At 46.1% G+C, this 22,406-nt stretch overlaps 1 protein-coding gene, 1 non-coding gene and 1 pseudogene across 4 annotated transcripts; 2 read left to right on the forward strand and 1 right to left on the reverse strand.

Annotated features, from left to right (window-relative positions):
- Positions 1 to 505: 505 nt before the first annotated feature.
- coro1b (coronin, actin binding protein, 1B) lies at positions 506 to 8,631 on the reverse strand. Of its 3 annotated transcripts, none has more exons than XM_035426108.1 (11): positions 8,148 to 8,631; positions 6,630 to 6,845; positions 6,169 to 6,291; positions 5,639 to 5,768; positions 4,837 to 5,018; positions 4,149 to 4,268; positions 3,508 to 3,612; positions 3,067 to 3,212; positions 2,832 to 2,889; positions 2,330 to 2,656; positions 506 to 1,966 (listed from the first exon to the last, which is right to left on the reverse strand). In XM_035426108.1, the coding sequence occupies exons 2-11, from the start codon at positions 6,831 to 6,833 to the stop codon at positions 1,844 to 1,846; spliced, it is 1,518 nt and encodes a 505-aa protein (XP_035281999.1). In that variant the 5' UTR covers positions 6,834 to 6,845; positions 8,148 to 8,631; the 3' UTR covers positions 506 to 1,843. The 3 variants fall into 3 exon arrangements, with proteins under 3 accessions (XP_035281999.1, XP_035282001.1, XP_035282000.1); XM_035426110.1 differs by having other exon boundaries at positions 1,844 to 1,966; positions 6,630 to 6,835; XM_035426109.1 differs by lacking the exon at positions 8,148 to 8,631 and adding an exon at positions 7,626 to 8,052 and having other exon boundaries at positions 1,844 to 1,966.
- A 1,072-nt stretch (positions 8,632 to 9,703) lies between these two features.
- On the forward strand, positions 9,704 to 9,795 carry trnar-ucu. The gene is given in 2 exon segments: positions 9,704 to 9,740; positions 9,760 to 9,795. It is a non-coding gene; the product is annotated as a tRNA-Arg (tRNA).
- Positions 9,796 to 10,304: 509 nt separating this feature from the next.
- On the forward strand, positions 10,305 to 21,490 carry LOC118231826 (annotated as a pseudogene).
- Positions 21,491 to 22,406: the final 916 nt, after the last annotated feature.

The raw sequence follows: 22,406 nt of genomic DNA on the forward strand, positions 1-22,406 counted from the left end.
TGAGGTGAGTACCCACTCATCACTGTAAAGCACTTGGATAGTTTGGGAAAGTGCTAAATAAACACAATGATTTATTCATTCATTCATTGTATGGTGGCCTATATTTTTAAAATATAAAACATATATTTTCAAGTATGTTTAAATAACTCATTAGCTTTATTTGAAATCAGTTTTCACACTAATCAATAAATATTCCTCTTCTTTTCTTTTATTGTTATTGGTCATTAGCTTATTCAATTGGCATGACAGGGTGATGCCACAGCAAATGCATTACAAATGCACGTTTTAAACAGATGCTTAAATAGTAACGTTTTGTGTATGTTAGCAACTTGGCTTAAAATCTATTGTTCAAATGCTATTATTTTCACGCATCTTGTGCTGCTCAAAAATATCAATCTAATGTACATATTAAATATAATGTAAATATACTCTGCTAATACATTTACACTTCTAGACGTCAAGCGTAATGTAATCACCATTACAAGTGTATACCATGACAAATGTATACTAGACAGACCAAACGTTTATTGAGGAAAGATTATTTATTTAATTAAAGTTATATGGTGACATCCTACTGGTTTCCAGACTTCTACAGTTCATATAATGCATCCACAAAATGAAAAGCGTATGATGTTCAACATACCCGTGATTGCAAATCGCATTGTCATTTAAGGCTGGGGTACCTTGACAAGAGGGTGACCACGGAAAGCTGTTGTTTCACGCCGGGAGTCTTCCCGTTTCCCATGTGGCACAGGTTAAGCTATCATACACTCCCATCAAATACAAATAAAAAGAGCGGCAAACAAAAAAAAGTGTCAGACAATAAAGATCTCGTTGACCAGACAAGTCACCCATGTCCTGAGAACAGTGTAAATCAGCTGAGTACCATAAACCGCTCAGTAATCCGTTCTTCTCATTACTCCACAAGTAGGGCAGAAAAATCAGCAAACACTTTAATCTATGAAGGAATATCGAGAATGTTAAAGACCATAATATGGAGGGTACAAACAGAAAATATGGACAGACGTACATACTAACAGCCAACAAAGCTAGCCAACCTTACTAGCTACACATAAGACATTCACTTTTCACATTGGTAGGGGAAAAGCTCAGCTCTGAATGACGATAATTAACGTTATTTAGGTATAGACAAAGCAATTTGGTCCCACCGACTACTGCTAGGACTGCATAAACTAACATTAGTAATACATACCGGACAGACAAACTAATGGCAATTACAAAATACTTCAGTAAGAACCGTATGTCTTCATGGGTCATTTAATAAGTGATTTTAAAAAATTACATTGTGGTTTCCTGAAATCAAAAATAACCAAATCAGACATGAAAGAAAATATAAACTCATGAGCATACACGTATTGCATTGAGTTGAGTACAAATTCCTCTGCCAAATAGTTACATGTTCATAGCTAGCAGCGCTACTTGATTAATGTGTTATAACATAGAATGCGGACTAGAATAAAAAAAAACTCCTTCATTTACCTCTTCCTTATTTCTCTCAGAGCAGTAAATCTGCACTTTTGTGTTCAGTACGTCACCGAACCCTACACTGCTCTACAGAAACCCATACGTTCTCTCAGTGCAGTAATATAGTGTATAGCTGAGTCAGTCAATCCACCCATTCCAAATTAATTCTCTCACAGTGCAGTAATGTATTGCAGTATTCAGTCAGACCGACACTGGATAATCTCTCTCCCAGTGAGGGGTTAATGTACTACAGTCTACGGAGGATGAATAAGTAAGTCTACACTGGACTGGCCTAACGCCCGTCAGGCCTGCCCAGTGCCCGCCCAGTGCCCTCCAGCGCCCGCCCAGTGCCCACGGATCACACGTCTCCGTCCTCGATGCGTGCCAGCTGACTCTCCAGATGCTCTATCCTCTGCCCCTGAGCCAGAACCAGGGTCCTCAGGGCCTTCAGCTCAGCGAGCACCTCACACAGCTGCTCCTCCTGAGAGCAGAGGGAGAAACAGACACAGGGTCCAACCGTCATACAGAGCTCACCTAGCCACGCCGTCCCCACCTCCGCCCGCCCCGCCTCACCTCTCTCTTCTTCTTCCCTCCCTCCGTCTCTCCCTCCATCACCGTCCGCCCATCCCCACCTCCCTCCGCCCCGCCTCACCTCTCTCTTCTCCCTCCCTCCCTCTCCATCCTCCCATCCCCACCTCCCTTCGCCCCGCCTCACCTCTCTCTTCTTCTTCCCTCCTCCGTCTCCATCCTCCCATCCCCACCTCCCTCCGCCCCGCCTCACCTCTCTCTTCGCCCTCCGTCCCTCTCCATCCTCCCATCCCCACCTCCCTCCGCCCCGCCTCACCTCTCTCTTCTCCCTCCCTCCGTCTCCGTCTGCCTCCGGGCCCACTGTCGCCGTGGCGACCCTCTCCCCCTCCGGGTCGCGGGTGGCAGTGGCGGGCATGGCGGTGGGCGTGTCCGCCTCCCGCTGGGAGCTGGGGGTGAAGCCCCGGGACGGGTGCTTCGGGCGGTTCCTCAGGGTGTCTCTTTGTTTGGAGGGGGGCGCCGTGTAACCCCCGCTCAGGGACACCAGCACTGGGGGCGCGTCCCGTCCGGCTATCCAGTCCTCCGCAAGGAGAGAAGGCTCCAGGCCAGCGGTGTCCGGGTACAGATCCCCCTGGAACAGATCCGACTGAGAGAGAGAGAGGGAGAGGGGGACGGAGAGACAAAGAGAGAGAGAGAGAGGGAGAGAGAGGGAGAGAGAGAGAGAGAGCATGTAAGAGACTATTTAAACAGGAAACATGCTTGGTCTTACCAATTAAACAATGTAATACAGACAGAAGAAGAATGTCTTTGTTTCTAATTACCTTCCTAGGCACTGTCATAGAGATGGGCTCCACCTTCCTCTCGTGTAGCTTGTAGAACCTGAGAGACAGGGAGGAAGACAGAGAAAGAGAGAAACAGGAAGGAAGAGAGAGATGAATGGGGTGAAAGAGAGAGAACGAGGCAGGATGGGGTTGAAGCACTGGCACAATCCAGCATCACAAAAAAAAGAAAGAAAAAAACGTATGATGGAATTCACAAGCAAAAAAGATGGTGCACCTGGCGATCTCGCACTTGTTGACATCCACGCCCCTCTTGCTGAGAAAGCCGGCCCCCCTCTGGGGCTCCTTGCTGCTGTGCAGGCTGAGGAAGTGAACATAGGGGGGCTCCTCGGTCACCTCAAAGTACCGGATCGTGCAGTCCCCCTAACAGAGGCCAGGAGGAAGGGACAGAATCATTTAGACCTCATAATGTTCAAGTTTATCATTCACTCAGTCTTCCAAATATTTTTATATATTCCTTTCATATAATATTCTAATTTGCAAAACCCTGGACAGATACATCCAAAAATCATTACTGTCCATCGCTGACCCATGACTTCAAATGCATCTACCGGGTCACTTGACTTCTACTACCGGGTCACACAAGACCACGGGCCAATCGGTGATCAGGTAACCTGCCGGCATCAGAGAAAAGGTCAGAAGCTGAAAGGGTGCATACCTTTCCACACAGGTAGACCATGTTGGTGTCGGGGTCGTAAAACGGCAGGAGAACCCCATTGCTGGTGTCCATTTCCTGAACTGCCATTGGCTCGGAGAGGTCTTGCTACAACAGAGAGAGGGTTCACGCATTACAGCACTGATTTACAATGCATACACAGCACTGGGAGAAGACAAACACTGCAGGACACAGCAAAAGCACCAGAGCCAGGCAAAATACATCCAAAATAACTTGTTTGTTGCCAGCAAAAATTTAAATGTAAAGACCATGTAAAGTGCTACTAACCACAACGTATATTCAAGAGGAATTTTGTTCAGAATTAATTTTTATTTTATTTTAAGAAAGCGTTTCTCTTTAAGACTGCTAGTAATCAGCAGGAACCTCAGTAAAGGTTGAAGTATTTCCGATTAAGTATCTGACTCAGAAATGCAATTCCGATTAAGGTCAGAAATGCAAAGGCATATTCTTTTTGTTTTCTTTCAACTGCTGAAGTCTATCCCTCCCTCTCAAAATGCACATTACCCTCTTGTCTCTCTCTTTCTACTCAAGTCCTGCCTCTCTCTTTCCCTCTCTCTCTCCCTTTTCTATCTTTTGACCATCCCTCCAGCTCACCCTCCCTCTCCATCCTTCCCATCTCTTACCGTATCCCACAATGCCATCTGCCTCTCGCTCATGCGGCTGAATCCAGTGGTGAGGATTTTGCCGTCGGACAGAAACACCGCTCTCATCGGCCTGGAGCCCTCGTGAGCCTTCTCCCTCACCTGGAAATGACATCACAACCACGCATCAGGCTGGCACCCAAACAGGACAGGAGAACCTCTAAATCTTTCATATGTTTGCCCAAACACATTACTTCTGCAAAATTTTAATCCAACACTTATCACATTTGAGATAGGAAATGGATTTCAACGGAACTGATTTTTAATTTGTGAGTGGAGTGTGACAACGAGGTTTTCTGCTGTGACTAGTGCCCAGTTAATAAATGTGCAGAACATTCAACAAACAATTAAAATTTTACATGCTGAAGAGATTTGATACTGAAGTTGCATTACATGACATTACAGGCATTGTGTAAGTCCCTCTTACCCAGAGGGACTTACACAACTTTTTTTAAATATAGCATTTACATTGCACCCATTTATACAGCTGGATATATACTGAAGCAGTGCAGATTAAGCACCTTGCTCAAGGGTACACTGCCGCCCAAGCTGCAGCAGCAGTCATTTCTTGACACTCGTAATTAATGAGGGATTGTCAAGGCAACTGAGAGACACAAACACGCAGGGGGAACACGCGGGCGATAAGGCTGGCCGATCCGAACAGGTTAACCTTTAGCACGGTTCCTCTTCGGGGGTCGATGACGCGCAGCGCCTTGTCCTTGCACACGGTACAGATGGCACTGCCCTCCCGGTTCCAGCTCACGCCGTATATCAGGTCGGGGTGGGCATCGTCCAGCCGGTACACCAGCTCGCCCGTGCCCACGTCCCAAATGCACAGCAGGTTATCACAACCTGGAAGAAAAACCACACGCAAAACAAGATGAGCACTTCTTGCAGTCAAAACTCAGTAATCACAAATGAGCTATCAATGACACAACAATATGAATGCGTGTTTGCTTTTCTTTTTAAAAGTAGGATTAAATTGTAATACTTTTCTGGATCTTTTTTTAGGGCCAGGGGTTGGAAAATAGCCATTGGCTATAAACATTTAATGCAGTGCATCACAGATGCTTGTTTCTCCACATTCAATTCATACCTTCTACAGTATGAAGTCCCTAACAAAGAAACCAATTAAATGACACGTGATTCACATTCAACATATTCCATTCTGTTAATTCTACATTCCACCCACATAACTGCCACCTCAAGTTTACACAATAGACTGTACTGCCTCTTATTTTCATGTTTTGCATCATTGTTATTTTTATGAACATCACACGGGGGGGGGTGACATTATGAACAGGGTGGGTAGATAGACATACAGAATTGAGACACACTGACTGACAAACAGACAGAAACAGACAGACAGAGTGAGAAACACAGCCAGCCTGACAGACAGACAGCCTGAATGACAGACAGCCTGAATGACAGACAGACACTAGGAGAGAAAGGTCGGCACACAGACGTGTTACCTGCACTCAGCAGGATGTTGAGAGCGGTCGGGTGCCAGGCCAGGATTCCTACCCTCTTACTGTGCTCCTCTAACGTCACAGCTGCCTCTGTCATTGGGCTGCTGAGTCCCTCATCCGGGATCTGCCAGACCTGGGACACACAAAACAACACTGCTAAAATGCACACAAAACACAGCTGCTGAAATGCATGCAAAACAGAACATCTGAAATGGATGCAAAACAGCGCCTTTGAAATGCACACAAAACAGCACCTCTGAAATGCACGCGATAATAGCACTGCCAAATTGCACAACACAATTCTGCAATAAGTGCAGAACCGTTCTGTTTGCAAAACAGCACCCTATAGTCGTGAACAAAAAAGGGGGCTTCGAAGCAAAGCAACGACTGGCGGTTTTTTCGCCGAACTTCTTCAGTGACGTCAGGCATGGCGTTGTGAGACGTCCGAGATTTACTCTTCACATCCTCCTATTTGAGGCTGTTCTAGGCGCAGAGATGCAGACAGACACAACGCCGTCCTTCCTCTGGCTCACCTTCACGGCACAGTCCTCCGACGCGCTGGCAATCACGTTGTCGTCGTGGGGACACCACTGTATGTCCAGAACGGGGGCTGCATGTCCGCACACCGAGGGAGTGGTCTGGTCTACACGCCCGCTCTGCGAGGCATTGAGGAGAACATCAAGGGCTGAATTGGGGTCAGTTAGGAGCCAACTAAGTACATCTTGTAGTCAGAAAAAATTTTAACGGAAAATTTAAGTGCCATTCATGTATTAATGTCGCCATGATTTGCTGCACAGGCATAGCAAAAGCAGACATAGCTTGACGCTAACAAGTTATCCTTGAATTGCTGCTAACAGTGAGTGCTACAGTGTTGCTGTAAATAAAGAAACCGCCCTCCCAATTATCCTATTTAAATATATTAGGGCGCTAGCTCTAAATTAGCCATGACTAAATGGCACAGGCGTACGCCCACGGGGACAGCCGCAACACAGACCTTGCTGAGCGGCAGGACGAGGAAGGAACCCCCTCCACCAGCCTCCACGATGACGGCTATAAACTTGGGGTTTGGGGCGCACAGGGGCCCCTCCCAAGTCACCCGGGTGACTCTGACATCATCGAGACAGTGCTCCGCCTTCCAGGCCTGGGCGAACACGTGCCTGAACTTGCTCTGTCTGACCACGCCCCTCCTGAAGGACATGTCTGAAAGAGACTGAGGGTTCAAAAGGTCACACATAAAACTACTTCAAGACCAGTTAAATGATTGTTTGACATGTAAACACATCAACACTGATGGCTAATCTTATCTTTTACTACAAAGAACATCCTTATTCCACTGAGGTGCCCTCTATACACGAGGGAAAGATGGTCAGGCAAAAGTAAAATGGGTAAATACGTAATTTTTCCTGCTTGCTAATGTGCCTGCTACAATGCGCAGCAGCCCATGTAGCCCAACTACTATTTGAAACGGACGAATCCTCAATCCAATCACTGATATTACTGGAGAATCCGCACTGTCTCTAATAAACTAACGTCAAAAACATGGTTTTACAGACCACTGCTACGCAGATTAGTTGATTAAAAAAAATAGGCTATTCATTCATAAAACACGATGGATTAAGGAGCATCAAAAATAATCCAAAACCATCACAGCATCTGCACAACAATAATCGGTTTTAACGAGACCTAACAGTATCACTGCGCCGGTGAGAGGTGGTAGCTACAGAGCGGCCCTTAAATTCCAAATACGTAACTCCAATGAATTTAGGCAGAGCCAGGCTATTCAAACACTGAGACCAGGACAATTCATTATCAAAAAATATGTAAAGCACTGAAGAAAAATAAATAAACCAGTAAAAAATAAAAGAAAAAAGGAATCATGCATGCCGTGTGAATCTATTATTGGCAGCTACAATAAAGTTCTAAAATCTTTCAACAGCATCATGGCACCGGCCTGAAGAACAGCGGGAAGGTATAGCCTACATTCACTTACGGATGAGTTGGGGGAGGGTCTGTTGTTTATTCTACTCAAAGAAGGGGGAAGGGGTCCCAACTAAACTGATATACGAAAGGTGAGGAGTATGATAATTCCACCGTAGTTAACTCCACACCACCCGGACAAAACAACACAAACGTCTAATGCGCAAAGGTTAGATTACGGGGTTAAGAATATTTGCATAAGAAAATTCATGTGACTAAAACAGACAGTGAACTGGGTGAAACGCGTATAAACGAAAACAATAGCTACTGGGGAAACAATAAAAACTTATAGTTCATAGAAAAATAACAGCACAACACCGAATTAAATAGTACGACACTTTGACGGTTAGTTCGGACAAAATGCAGCGAACTATCGATAGCTATCATTGGCTCGCTAAACAGTTACAGCTAGCCAGTACAATGAACCATTTCACGATGCTAACAGTAGACTAAAATGGCAATAAATTATTATAATGATCAAGGTCTACAATAAGTGCTAATATTAATTGATAAAATAATTAGCCAATTACTGTACCTTGGTTGCAAGCAGTGCGGTTAATGGGAAACAGAAGGGTCGACAGCACGACTAGAAGGCTAAACCAGTCGAAACAAAACAAGGAGAGCCAATAAATAATCCGCAGCCAGTGGAAACTTAATCCTTTTCTTTCCTGCGTCGGACTCAACGGAGCAGCAAAATACAGCAAGCAGGCTCCTACCAACTAGCTACAGTAACCAAGTACAGGTGGAATCGGCAACGGAAGAGGAAATTGGATTGTAGTCAAAAATATGTAAAAGGAAGTTGGTAGGAATGTTTAGCGAGTTAGCTGGTCTAGCTAAATAACAAGAGTAGGGCTGAACAAGATTTGTGAATTTAGATTAAGATGAAAATGACAAGTGAATGATGGAAACGGAACTACAAAGCAAGGGAAAGATACTGGCTGTTGATGCTTCCCTTTTCTCTCCGTATTGGAATGACAACAGTGGAAAAGTGGTTGAAATCAACACTTCCGCTCCTGACAGGATACAGTAACAATCAACAAGCGATGTAACATGTAGACTAGGGCTGTGCGTTTTTCATCCTGAGCTCAGCGTCTCAATATATGACTGGCTGGTGTTTTTGAATGTGTCGAACAATTGGCTGCGCAAATGTGCGCTTGATTTTCCGAGGAAATAAACCTCACGCGGTGAGTGTTTCATCCATGGATGATACAGGGCGGTGTTTTAACCGAGGAGGAGTACCTATGTTTTTTCCATAGCGTAGATATTATGCATTGTTTTTTATTGTGATCTGTCAAAGTACACCCAACCCTCTGTTGGCACTGGCAGTATCATGCTGGGCAACTGATGCTGCCTATAGATCCACTGACCATTTCCTCTTGATTTCCTGTAACACATTACCAGGTTTGGGTTGGCCAGGAATAAACATTGGTTGTGAAATGTTTCTATTTACCAGCATCCCCTTCTTTTAAAAATAAGCCTCATGTAACAGGACATTTGTAAGCTTTAGGGATAAATATTTTATTTTTAACTTATTTATTTGTTGCTTTTTGAATGCATGTTTGTTTGTTTTTCTACACACTGCAGTGTATTTGGTCCCCCACACAGTATAAGCTTCTGCCTTTGTAAAATGGAGAATTGGGACAGAGAGGCCTCCTAGTATGCTGTATGCAGTATCTGAACTGGCTAGATCTCAAAGCATCCTTCTACAGGATATCCTCTGAACTGGTCTTCACACATTCTGTGTCAGCTTTGCTTAGCTCAGCAAATCTTATGCTGTGCAGGGGGACCCAGTATGACAGACAGCAGTGTGTAGAAATGCAAAAATGCACTTAAAAGGAAAAAAAAAAAAATCAGTTAAAAATAAAATAATTATCCCTAAGGCTTACAAAGGCCCTGTTCATAAGGTTACATTCACATATTCTAATCAAGATTCTAATCAGATTCAGAATAAACCCAGCAGTAGTAACCAACACTGTTCCTGGACATAATCCTTCTGTAGGTTTTCATCAACCACAATTTGGCACACCGGATCCGGATAATTAGCAGCTCAACGAGACTATATATGGTCACTTTCCATGAGTATCAACAGGTGGCTCCGTGGCGCAATGGATAGCGCATTGGACTTCTAGTCAAGCACTTGAGATGTGATTCAAAGGTTGTGGGTTCGAGTCCCACCGGAGTCGCTTTTTATCCCGACCAAATCTCCCGAAACGTTCAGATACAGCGAATGATTGCAATGTCTGACTGGTTATAGTTTTCGAAATGCGACGATTTTAACCTGTTACAGAGCATGCAGATTTAAACGAATGAACCACTGCATGGAGAACAGTGGGTTAAATATAGTTTACAGATTAATGCATGTCTATAAAAATATAGGCCTTGAAAAATTCCTTTAGGCCCAATGAGGTCCATTATGGTGTTTGATGACTTACACGAAAGAGCCGTTGAAATGTGAATGTAAACAGTGCTCTTATTATTAATTTCCCTGTTTTTTCTAGTCGGCCTATGTGGCACAAAAAACGTTGTTAATCGAACAAAAAAACAAACAAAAAACTAAGAGATACCCTTCGTTAAATAGCATATTTTATATATTTACGAAACAGATTCGAATCAGAGGGTACTCGAGTCAAATCAATACCACAGACTGTAAAACGAACACGGTGTATGTAGTCTAGCCGGTCTCTTCCAAGATGAACGAACGGACACAGTTGAAACGTCTTATTCACTTCCGTGTTGCCTTTTGAAGAAAAAAAATCAGCAAGTTATGATGTAGCTGACACCTGGCGAGACAAAGTTACACGTCAGGCTTTTTATTAGTCGCTAGCTAACATTATAGTGTTGAAGAACATACTGTTGATACTGATGGTTTACAATCATGTAACTAGCAAAGCGGTGTGGTACTAACTACATAGTTAAGTTATTAGTCATCAGTTAATGTTGTACTGGAGCTGAAATTTGAGGAGCCGTGTATGTGTTGTGTCCTGATCACACGGGGGAGATAACCTAAACGACAAGGTAAACTATTATGATAAGTGTCTAACATTTGATAACTAGACTAAAAATGTAACCATGTCAATTTGTACTATGCTATTTAAATGTCTGCAACTGCCCTTAAACCAGGAAAACCTGCTGAAAACCTGCCGCTCGTATTTCATACCATTAGCAGTGCCCGTGTAACTTGCTCGATTTGTGTATACTGTTCAAGGATATTCACGTAGTTTTGCCTCTTGTAACTACCTAGCTTCGTAAATTGTTATCTCATAACAGTGTTTATCAAGTGTGCAGACAATTGGTGTCATTGTGGTAGTTAACCTGGGTACAGCAGATTTGACTCCAGCACCAGGCTCCGGTGAATATGTGTAGGCAGAAGGTTAGCTGGATAACTCTCTTGCTAGCTGTTACTTCCTGACTGACTATTCGCATGATTTAGCGTTAAGACGACTAAATTATCAATTTGGCCAATGTTGGCCACATGAAATATGTAGCCCTGGCTAGATTTAGCTTGCTAGTCCGGGAATTCAACCGAAGTTAGCATGTAATATGAACAGATAACGTTAGCTAACGTTAGTTGGTGAGTGATCAGTTTGGTAGCTTGTGGTCACTTGTTTGTGCTTAACTTTGATGTAAAGGATCCTTAGTTACCTGGTTATCAGGCTTGCATGTGTGTCATTTCTTGATGATTTATTAACTAGTTAATTGCTACTTGTCTTTTAAGCGTTTGAAGATTTTTGCTATGTTTGTCTTTGTCTATATACACACATTTACAAAGTGAGTGAGTCACGGAACTCGAACATTAAAAACACGTCAAATATGTAATATTAAAATAAAATTAGCTAAAGTTTATTTATAACAGAAAGTTATACCTTGTGTAACTGAAGGTTTAACCAAGTTAAGGCGTAATAAATTAAAAAGTTTGAGAATCTTGGGAATTCTCTCCCTTTAAATCTCTCAATAAAAACTGAAAGCACTGTCATTTTCGTGGTAGGCATGCTCGAAGGCTTAGTGTGTGTACATTCATTTTGAACCTGTGCTTAATTGTTAGGGTTGTTATTGAAATGGTTGTAATGAAATATAGATCAGTTTCCTTGCTTAAAAATTAGGAATGTAACAGAGTTTTCCCCCAGAACATTTTACAACTCAGAAAACATTTTACAAACTTTATTTGTCATATTCACATTTAAAATTAACTTTTGATTGTGACCACGATCTTAAATCCTCCTGAAGTGTCGACTTTCCTTACTTTGTCGTTGAGCTTTCAAGGAATGATCACTCTTTGACTAAAGTTGAGTTTTAAGTAAAAATTTAGTCTGCATCCTACAGGGAATTTACTTTTATCACATTCTAACGTGTTTATTTTTAGAGCACAGGCATCGTTGGTGTCACCGTGACTGTCGTGATGTCTGAGGCCAAGGCTCCCACTCCAGCAGGAGACACGTACAAAGGGTGGCTTTTCAAGTGGACAAATTACATCAAAGGTTACCAGCGACGGTGGTTTGTCTTGGGCAATGGCTTGCTGTCTTATTACAGGTACATATCGTAATGATACTACTGTAGTCTTAATGAATGAAACCCGAATTAATGCGGTCACAATAAGCTATAGGTATGAAAGTGCTCTAAAGTGGTGATGGCAGGTGCAGTTGGGGGTCATTATAATTATTATTAAATGGCTGCCTATATAGAATGTCTGGTAATATTGTATGAACTTGCCTATTATTTAACAGCATTGAACTTTCTTCATATGTATGCATGCTTGCTGTTCTTTTCCTGGCTTGTGTCGATGGCTTTATTTTCACTTGTTCCTGATATTGTGTAAGGTGCTTAACCTGGATACTGTACCTTCAGGCAAACTCTTTTGTGAAAGGTTTTCCAATGTGCGCATTAGTGAATAATTTATTGCCCCAAAAGGACATTGAGAATGAAACAATACGATAAAACAAACACAGTAAGCTGCATTCCTTGTGCTTGAGGGCTTGTGCATTAGTTTGCTTGCCATTAAAGTCTTGACCGATGTCCTGTGCAGCATTTTTCTTGCTGACACCAGTTTCGCAAAGCAAGTACTTTATTGGATCATTAGAAAAGGGCTACTGAAATAAGAAACACTTTTTTTTTTCTTTCACTTTTTTAAAAACCCTATTTTTATTTCTTTCTGATACACAAAAGGTTTGTGTTCAAGGATATATATCACCTTACAATTTTGGTGCAAGGCATATCCATTATCTGGGGTCACATTTTGAGCTTTTTAAAGGATTAGGTGAGACATGAGTCTCTGCCAAGCTCCTGGGAAATCTTGCGGTCCTAGTTGAATACTTTACTGAGAAAATTTATGGGAGAATGATCATACAAACAATTAATTCTGGTTCAGCATATCATCTGTCTGTACCGTGTATGTGGAAACATAATTGAAACCTGGGAAAATTAGGGTGATTTGTGTCTACTTAACAGACTTAACAAATTACTTTGTATGTGGAACTCATTTGGGGGTGTTTTTTTTGTTTCAGTGGATTAATCTGATAATAATAGCTTAGATGGGGAGAAATGTTGTTGGGCTGCCTGTCAGCTGACTGAAAGTAATGAGAGAGGGAAAGGAAGTGATGTAATGTAGGTTTAAGGAGTGGTTCTCTGAATATGTGGTGAGACAAAGTGGAAAAGTGATATAGAATTCCTGATTGCTTATGACCTGCCAGGCCTCAGAAACTAAGAAACCTGGACTAAAAAAATCTACTGTCAGTTTGTTCAGTGCAAGCTGTCTGGTAGCTTGTAGCCAGTTGGAAATGTGAGCTGTTTTCAGATATGACGCTAACTCTGACTGCAGAGGGGAGCAGCCCTGTTTAGCTATTCAATGCAATGTCAATTATTGATGCTTGGCTTTACTTTCACTCTCTGTTTGCTTGGGAGGGACTGCAGGGCGAAAGTGGTTGAACTGCCTTGTTGGGGTGGAACAGTGTCAACAGCGGGATGGGTATCGCGAAATGGGTTTGTCTTACACGGGACGCTTCATTAGCTGTCCCGTGACGCCCAGACTGTTTTGGCTGCGCTGACCACAACGGGACGCCAAAATCGCGGCGCTGATTAGATCCCATCAGACCGAATCGCTTTGTTCCCGGTGTAAACAATTTCAAGTCCAATTTACCGCCTACTTCAGATTCTGCTACTATTTTGGCGGGGGATGGTGTTGTTTTTGTCAAAGCAACTGTACAAGTGAGAACGTGGTGAGAACAAAATAAATAAAATCAAGAATGGGTCATGACTGTACATTTGAAAAAACACAGAATTGTTCTGATGTGACTAGAAATGTACGACACAATTCAGCTTGTTAAACGGGCAGCCCTGTATAGCACAGTAACATGTGGAAAGGCCGCAGTGTAAGACGACGTGCAAGCGCGTCGCGTTTTAATGTTTTGCCCACTGCAGCGCTGTGATGCCAGAGTGTCTCTCCTCTCAGGTCGCAGGCGGAGATGGCGCACACGTGCCGCGGCACCATCAACCTGGCCACGGCCCACATCGTGGTGGAGGACTCGTGCAACTTCGTGGTCTCCAACGGCGGCGCCCAGACGTACCACCTGAAGGCCGCCTCGGAGGTGGAGCGGCAGAGCTGGATCACGGCCCTGGAGCTGGCCAAGGCCAAGGCCATGCGCTTGCATGCCGAGTCGGGTAAGGGCGAGGGAGGTTCGCTCGCTCGCTCGCTGAGCAATGGCAGAGGGCGCATCTCCCTTTAGCTTGCCCCAAAATCAAAATCTCTCAGCAAAGAACACAAAAAAGTCTGAAACAAATGGGAAAGCTGAATGGTTTGTACTGGTTTGATCGGTTGTTTTTTTTTTCTTCGCGCGCGTCTTTGAAGACGTATGAAACCGTAATAAAGATAAATTGATCTTTCATTTTTAGAACCGTTTTGTGTCCATTTTCGCTGATTTCTGAGTGAGAGTAAATGGTGACTGGACTCGCTCTCTCTGCGTATCTCCGTTCCTGCAGACGATTCGGGAGACGACTACTCGACGTCCTCACCCACAGGATCAGGTCTGGGTGCGCGCTGTCCGGAGGTTCAGTCCACACTGCGGACCCTGGGCAGCAAGGTGGAGGACCTGAGTACCTGCAATGACCTCATCGCCAAGCATGGCTCCGCCCTCCAGAGGTGTGGTTTCGAAATAATTTGGGAAAAAAAAAAAAACGGGCATTCCGGTTGAAAACCAGGCATCGGCCAACCCTAACTTGTGATTGCTCATTGCTTAGGTCCCTATCAGAGCTGGAAGGCTTGCGCCTCGGGACCGAGACCGGGGACAGGATTCGGCAGGTGACGGAGAGAGCGACGTTGTTTCGCATCACGTCCAACGCCATGATCAATGTGAGTGACGGGGACACTGTTTCGCCCAAATTTCTACAACTACGCACTTAACAGCAACGAAACGGACAAAGTGTGGAGGGCATTGGGCACTGCTTTCGCAAAAAAACAGCGACTGCTTTTGAAGTGTTTGCGCCAAATTTCCCAAAAGAGCAAGAGCAAGCTTTGTCAGTCTGGACTTTGACGCTGTGGGCAGTTACACTTCACCCTGTGTGCTGTCAATAACTGATGTGTTCCAGAGTCGATGCCTGATTATACTGCCCGCCCACACGTTACATCAGTGGCTCAGCCACCCAGTGGACCTTTTAACAGTTTTTGAGAGATCCACTGTGGCCACTGTGGGATGGGCCTGTTGGTGACCCCTGACCCCTGACCCCTGCCCCCTGCCGCAGGCGTCCCGGGACTTCCTGGGCCTGGCACAGGCCTACAGCAGGCGCTGGCAGAAGGCGCTGCAGGCGGAGCGCGAGCAGCGGGTTCGGCTGGAGGAGACGCTGGAGCAGCTGGCCAAGCAGCACAACAACCTGGAGAGGGCCTTCCGAGGAGCCACCGTGGTCGACTCGGCCGCCAGCAGCAAGGGTGAGAGAGATGCTGCCCCTCGGCCAGTCCCGCCTTGTCCCCTTACGCAGAGGGGTGGGCCCTTACCCAGCCTGAGCTGAGGACCAGTCAGACACAACTCTATCAGGTGCTTCCAGCGTAAGCTGACTCTTTCAAGGGGGGCTGTTATTGAGTGACCTAGTTCTTTTTTCGATTTTGCCTGACGACCATTTCTTAGTGGCCTGTTTTTGTGGTCATTTTTAAGGCATGGATCTGAAACTCCTGTGTCTTTGGGGTTTTTTTTTTTTTTTGGTATATTTCAGCACTTTAGTGTTTAAGTCAAGTTACAGATTGCCTAGTCAACACATCTCGTTTGCTTGTATCCTAAACGGATGCTTTGTCAGTTTCAGAGTTAATAGTAATGTAGTCCTCCTCCCATAATCCCAGGCTCTTCTCCTGCCAAGGGGGACATCAGCGATGAAGATGAGAATGAGTTTTTTGACGCCGTGGAGAGCGCTCCGGAGTTCATCACTGTACCAGCTGACCCCAAGTACCAACAGTCAGTCACCCCCACGCCCCTTTTTCTCCCAGCAACCTCTCTGTTCGGTGTCAGATTTATGTTTGATTTATCATCTTTGACTTTAATACCAGATATTTAAATGATATTGGGCCCTAGCTGGAGCTTTGTTGACTGAAATGTCACTCAAAATGTCCTTTCTTCTTATAAGATGGGTCTGAACTGCTTGTTATACCACTGTCAGAAAGTGTTTGGTTCTTGAATAAATGACATATTACGTTAGCTTGCGGTTAATGCTTCTGCTTTCTCTGTGTATGTCTTAGGAGATCTGGCAGTAATGCAAGTGGTTTCAGCAGCGAAATTGGAATGGATGACCAGTTGGTGAGTTTGCGTCTTCACATATGTACTCATATCTCTCTTTCTGTGAATGCGAACTTGTGTGTATTTGGGTAACTGTGTGTGTGTGTGTGTGTGAGAAGAGACTGGCTTGCAGGTCTTCAAGACCTTGTGGTTCACCTGGCCTTCTCCTCACCCGTGCCTGTGATTGGTCATTCTTAGCTTGACGAGCAGCCGCCGGTGTTCAGTCCGGAGTCTTCGCAGCCTCAGGAGGCGGGGCCTGTGAGAAAGAGGCGGGCTCGCATACCCGACAAGCCGAACTACTCCCTCAACCTGTGGAGCATCATGAAGAACTGCATCGGCAAGGACCTGTCCAAGATCCCCATGCCCGTGAGTTCATCTTTCCCTCCTTCCTCCCTTGCACTTCCCCTCCTCTTCCTGTTCTTCCCCCATATCCTCCTCTCTGTTCAGCTTGTGAAATGTGTCAGTCGGACAGTGACTACTTTTCACATCCCCTCACTGCGCTCATGAGTCTAGTTCTTGTGCATTCAGCAGGTTTCTGCAGCTTTAAAAGGGAAATGTAGAAAATCACATGTTGTGTGAAGGTTTCATTTCCGTCACTGACTCTCTGAATTTATTTTAATCACTTCCTGAAAAGTGACCTGCAGCCTAAACCCCTACCCCGATGAGAGCGATTACCGAAGAACAGTGCCGGCAAAGGACTGTGCTGGATTATCATGTCTCCTTATCAATTCAGTTCAGTTAAATTCAGGTTTATTTGTGTAGTGCTTTTTACAGAGACATTGTTGCAAAAATGCTTTACACCGTGGAAAGCAGAAGAACATTTGGTTAAAATAAAACCAAACCTGAACCACCAAAATGCAAGCAATTGAGGATAAAAAAAAGACTCCCCAATGGGAAGAAATCAGCTGTACAGGGGTAGCCCAATCTCTGCTGGCTGGCCTGGTGTAATGGTTAAGACACAAGGTGTGGTAACTAATGAGGGATCTAACCGAGAACACAACAAAATGGGTCGGGCAGGTTACAGTTAGAGGCGGTTAAATGAATAATTATCCGGTCTCTTTGCCTTCCTGTTCCAGCTCTACTGCTTACGCTAACGGTCCCTGTCTCGTCGCAGGTGAACTTCAACGAGCCCATCTCCATGCTGCAGCGCCTCTCCGAGGACCTGGAGTACTCGGAGCTCCTGGACCGGGCCGCCAAGTGCCAGAGCTCCCTGGAGCAGCTGTGCTACGTGGCGGCCTTCTCCGTCTCCTCCTACTCCACCACCGTGCTCCGCACGGGCAAGCCCTTCAACCCCCTGCTGGGGGAGACCTACGAGCTGGACCGGCTGCGGGAGGGCGGGTACCGGTCTCTGTGCGAGCAGGTGAGAGGGGCGGGGGGGGGGGGGGGGGCTGAGGAAGAGGAGGATGAGGAGGAGGAGGAGAGGTGTGATTACCCGCACTGTGGTGGCCTCCCCCTTTGACCTAAATTCATACACAGTGAACACAGTTGAGCATTCAGTGAGTGATATGCACGATACAGCAGAAAGCCAGGAACTTCATTTCGTGTTCCTCAGGTCAGCCACCACCCCCCCGCGGGAGCGCATCACGTGATCTCTGAGCGGGGCTGGACCCTGAGGCAGGAGATCGCCGTCACCAGCAAGTTCAGGGGCAAATACCTGTCTATCATGCCCCTAGGTGAGTGCCGGGGCGAGGGCGGGGGCGGGGGGGGTTGGGAGGGTGCAGATATCAGTCCTTCAGTCAGCTGTGCAGTGGGGTCAGTCAAACTGAAAACCAGCGAGCGGTTGGGTTATGGTTCTGCCATTGTGTCCCTGTGATTGTGTCTGGTGACTCTGGACCTTGCCGTTTCTGAATGTGTTTGTGTGCCGTGCTGATAAATTGATCCTTTTTTGCTCCTGGGCGCGGTTAGCTGTGCGTTTGTGTCTCTGCTCATATTCATCCCCCTCCAACGTCCCCACAGGTACAATTCACTGCATATTTGGGAAGAGTGACAATCACTACACCTGGAAAAAGGTCACAACCACTGTTCATAACATCATTGTGGGGAAGCTGTGGATCGACCAGGTGACAGATTTACTGAATTTCCATTGGTCTTTCTCGCTGTCAATCAGGGATAGCAGTGTCTGCAGGTTTTGGTCCTTTTCTTTCAGTTAGTTGCCAGTTTAGGCCATGGAATCCAGGTGTGTGGACTCCTTTAGGCAATCAGTGCCTTAAATATCTACATGCTGAGCACAGCAAAAACCAGAAGACACTGTGGCCCACAATGCACCACAGAAAATGATTCCAACAATTATTTTAAAAAAAAAATCTTTTGTTGTTATGACATCATCAGATTGTCGGCACGTGGCAGCGTGTAATTCTTTCCTCTCTCTGTACTCATCTGTCAGTCAGGAGAGATAGACATTGTCAATCACAAAACGGGAGATCGCTGCCAACTGAAGTTCGCCCCGTACAGCTACTTCTCCAGAGACGTGGCAAGGAAGGTAAGCGCATCGAGTCTCCGCACCCGTGCGTTTGTGATTTCTACCTCACTCTACAGAACGCACGGGCCACAAGCACACCCTGACCCAGGAGTAAGCCGCTGTCCTTATCTTGTGGAGTGAAGCCAGCAGGTCTGGGTGTAAGTGCCACAGTGAAAGGACAAACCCATGACCTTCAGACACTCTTGGGCCTGAAGGAGTGACGTCAGACCAGCGGACCTTGACGCAGTCGTGAGGTTACGCAGATAGAGCGCCATGAAACCTCCAGTAAACGCCCAATCAGAGCTCAAAACCTGCTGTGGTTGAAAGCACAGAAATATGTCCGGATCCCGTGTATTAGTCCACACCCTGTAATGATATAGTTTGTTTGATTAACTCAAACTCTCACATAACGAAGGCTTTTGAAGGCGTTGCTGCACAGGAATAAAACTACAAATCTGTAGCGGAGGGTGAAGTAGCAGAGCTTTTCTCGTAGTAACGCTTGATTTCGTTTCGGCCTCTCCAGGTGACGGGCGTGGTGATGGATAAGGGCGGGACGGCCCACTACGTTCTGTCGGGGACGTGGGACGAGAAGATGGAGTGCTCTCGGGTCATGCAGAGCAGCCGCGGGGGGCTGGGGGGGCCGGGGGGGGGGCTCGGAGAACGGCAAGCAGAGGACCGTGTACCAGACGCTCCGCGCCCGAGAGCTCTGGAGGAGGAACCCGCTCCCGTGAGTTCGGCCGTGATCGCGCTCGTCATTTCACACAACGTATCGAAGGTTTTTACAAAATCGACATGTCTGTTTGTTATTTGCAATGATTTCTTAAGTACCGGTGGGGTGGGACGGGGGGAATCTCAAATCTGATGGCCACGTTCACATTATCTCATCACATTGGATTGTGATTAATCGTTATTAATCATAGCACATTGTTATTAATGTCACATCAAGCGGCGCTGATTTCTGCCCGAGTGTGTGTGAGGGGTTTCCAGAGTGTGTGAGCAGTCTCCCGTTTCCCCCCCCCCGACAGGGAGGGGGCGGAGACCATGTACTACTTTTCGGCGCTGGCCCTGACCCTGAACGAGACGGAGGAGCGCGTGGCGCCCACGGACAGCCGCCTGCGGCCCGACCAGCGGCTGATGGAGGCGGGCCGCTGGGACGAGGCCAACGCCGAGAAGCAGCGGCTGGAGGACAAGCAGCGCGGCGTGCGGCGGGAGCGGGAGCGGGAGGCCGCCCAAGCCGCCCCCGACCCCCCCGAGGAGGGTAAGGGGAGGGGCTGCCACGGGGGCTCCGCCTGCGGGCCGTGGGAGGAGGTGGAGACGGAAGGGGGTGGGGCCTGGGTGGAGTCAAAATTCACAGAGAATGTTCTGGCCATTGTTCGCGACGTGAATTCGATTTCAGTTCCCTTTCTTTTGTGCGTGTGTGTCTGTGTGTAGGTGTGTGTGTGTGTGTGTGTGTAGGGGTTAGATGTGGAACTGAAATTCCAGCCTTTTGTATCCCTGCTGAAATTTTCAGCTTAAACCAGCCTAAGCACTGTCATGAAATTGGTGCGTCGGTGTGCTTTTGGTTTCCGTGGTGTTAACTCTCTTCTCTCATCCCTTGCAAGCTTTCACTGAGGACTCCATTACTGACTTGTCTCTGAAAAGCAAGTACTCCGCCCTTTCCTTTTACTCTCCCTTTCTCTTTCCCTCTCACTTGCGCTGTTATACTCATTCATACAACATCACACACATGTGCACGGGCACACAAACACACACGCACACATAGGCATACACACACAGACGCACGCAGGCATGCACACACACAAACACACACTCACACAAACGTGAGATCGAAAGTGCTCCATGTGTGGGATCCCTGATTTCTCCTGCTGATCCCTCCCTCCCTGAAAATTCATCTGGAAATCTCTTGCGGGCAGTCGGCCCATCCACGGCCGGGACTTTAGTGTCGGCCGCTTTGACCTTCGAACTCCTCCGGCGGATTACAGTCCCGTAGTCGGCAGAACGTGAAAATCCGACGTGCAGTAGAACCCTCTTTTAATTACTTTGCCGCCCTTTCGAATCTGTTCCTGCTGATCTCGTGGATCCTGCTTGACCCTGTGTTATAGGCCTCAGCTGTAATGAAAAGCCGTAGCATGTTTCATCTAATGTGTCTCTCACTGGGGCTCTCCACAGCATCCGGCCACAATATGCTGATGCTTTTCCATTCTGAGCAGCGTTGATACCTTTCACTTAGCGTTGCAGTCTTCAGTAAGAGTAGTTGCATCTTATCTAAACTGTGCCTTGTTTCCAAAGTGAAGTGATTTTCAAACCCACCGCAGTTTTTTTGCATTTATTTATTTATTTTTGACCCATCCGTGTTGAAAGGGAGTACATAGTAATGACATTTTATTAATTTTCCATCAGGCACCGTCCAGGACAGCCACATGCCGCTGTGGTTTGAGCGTACCAAGGACCCGGTCACCGGTGAAAATGTGCACATCTACAAAGGGGGTTACTGGGAAGCTAAGGAGCGAGGCAGCTGGGACGGCTGCCCTGATCTATTTTGAGCTGATGGCCTCTGGATGAGACTGGGTCTGGACAGTTACCCTCCTACCCCCCCTCCCCCCCCAGGAGCTTTCTCTTTCCACTCTGGGACCCTGAAGAGGAGGAGCTGAACAAAATCCCCCGCCGCCCCCCCCCCCCCCCCCCAACAGCTGCTCAGCCCCCTCAGATGCCCCCTTTCCACCAACGCGAACGTAGTTCTGGTTCTAGGCTGGTGCTAGTGCCGTTTCGCAGTTGGTTCAACTTGCGAACCTTCTAAGAACCGGTTTGCTTTTCCACATGTTAGAGAGCCACGTCATTACGTCACTGTATACCTCTGTATACGTCTCCGCTTTCCCAGCAACATCGTTACCTATTAAAATGTATGTCCTGTAAAAATACAGATAATCAACTGTCTAAATGTAAAAAAACCAACTTCATACATATACATTTAGTTATATTATTACAGCCTTATTTACTATATCAACTTTAAGACAAGCAACACGCTCAGAATTATCTCATCGCGACCCATTAAATCCAATGGCACAGACGTTGCTTCATAATTTCAAACGGCTTTCCTAACGGCTATTTTGCGTCCTGCGACTTGGGTTTCAACAGTGAATATGTACAATTCCTAGACGTGCTGATAGCGACCACCCTTTCTCATATTAACCTCAAATACGCAAGACAGGACACTTAAACACTATGCTAGCAAATTTACGTCAAGTTCCATTCATTTATATTGGGTGGTCGATACACGTCCCCTTAGCAACCTAAAGTACTGAAAAAAATAACCACCGGAGGATAACAAGGACATTTTTTCCTACATAACTAGGTACAGGTTGTTACCGATATTTCGCCTATTTTATATAGCCTATAGTTGCAAATCAGTTTACGTTTTCCTGTCTGTCAAACGAAGGTGGTCGATAATAGGTGCTCTCACTCTACCTTGCGGTCACAAAGTTTTAGTTGGTCTTGGTTGGTCACGATAATCCCGCCCCCAGCCCCTGACGTAAGTGGTTCTTGGTTCTAGACCAGCCAAGTGTTGGTGCCGCTTTGGAACCAGTTTTCC

This window comes from Anguilla anguilla, chromosome 7, assembly GCF_013347855.1.
Source record: "Anguilla anguilla isolate fAngAng1 chromosome 7, fAngAng1.pri, whole genome shotgun sequence".
NCBI classification, from domain to species: Eukaryota; Metazoa; Chordata; class Actinopteri; order Anguilliformes; family Anguillidae; genus Anguilla; species Anguilla anguilla.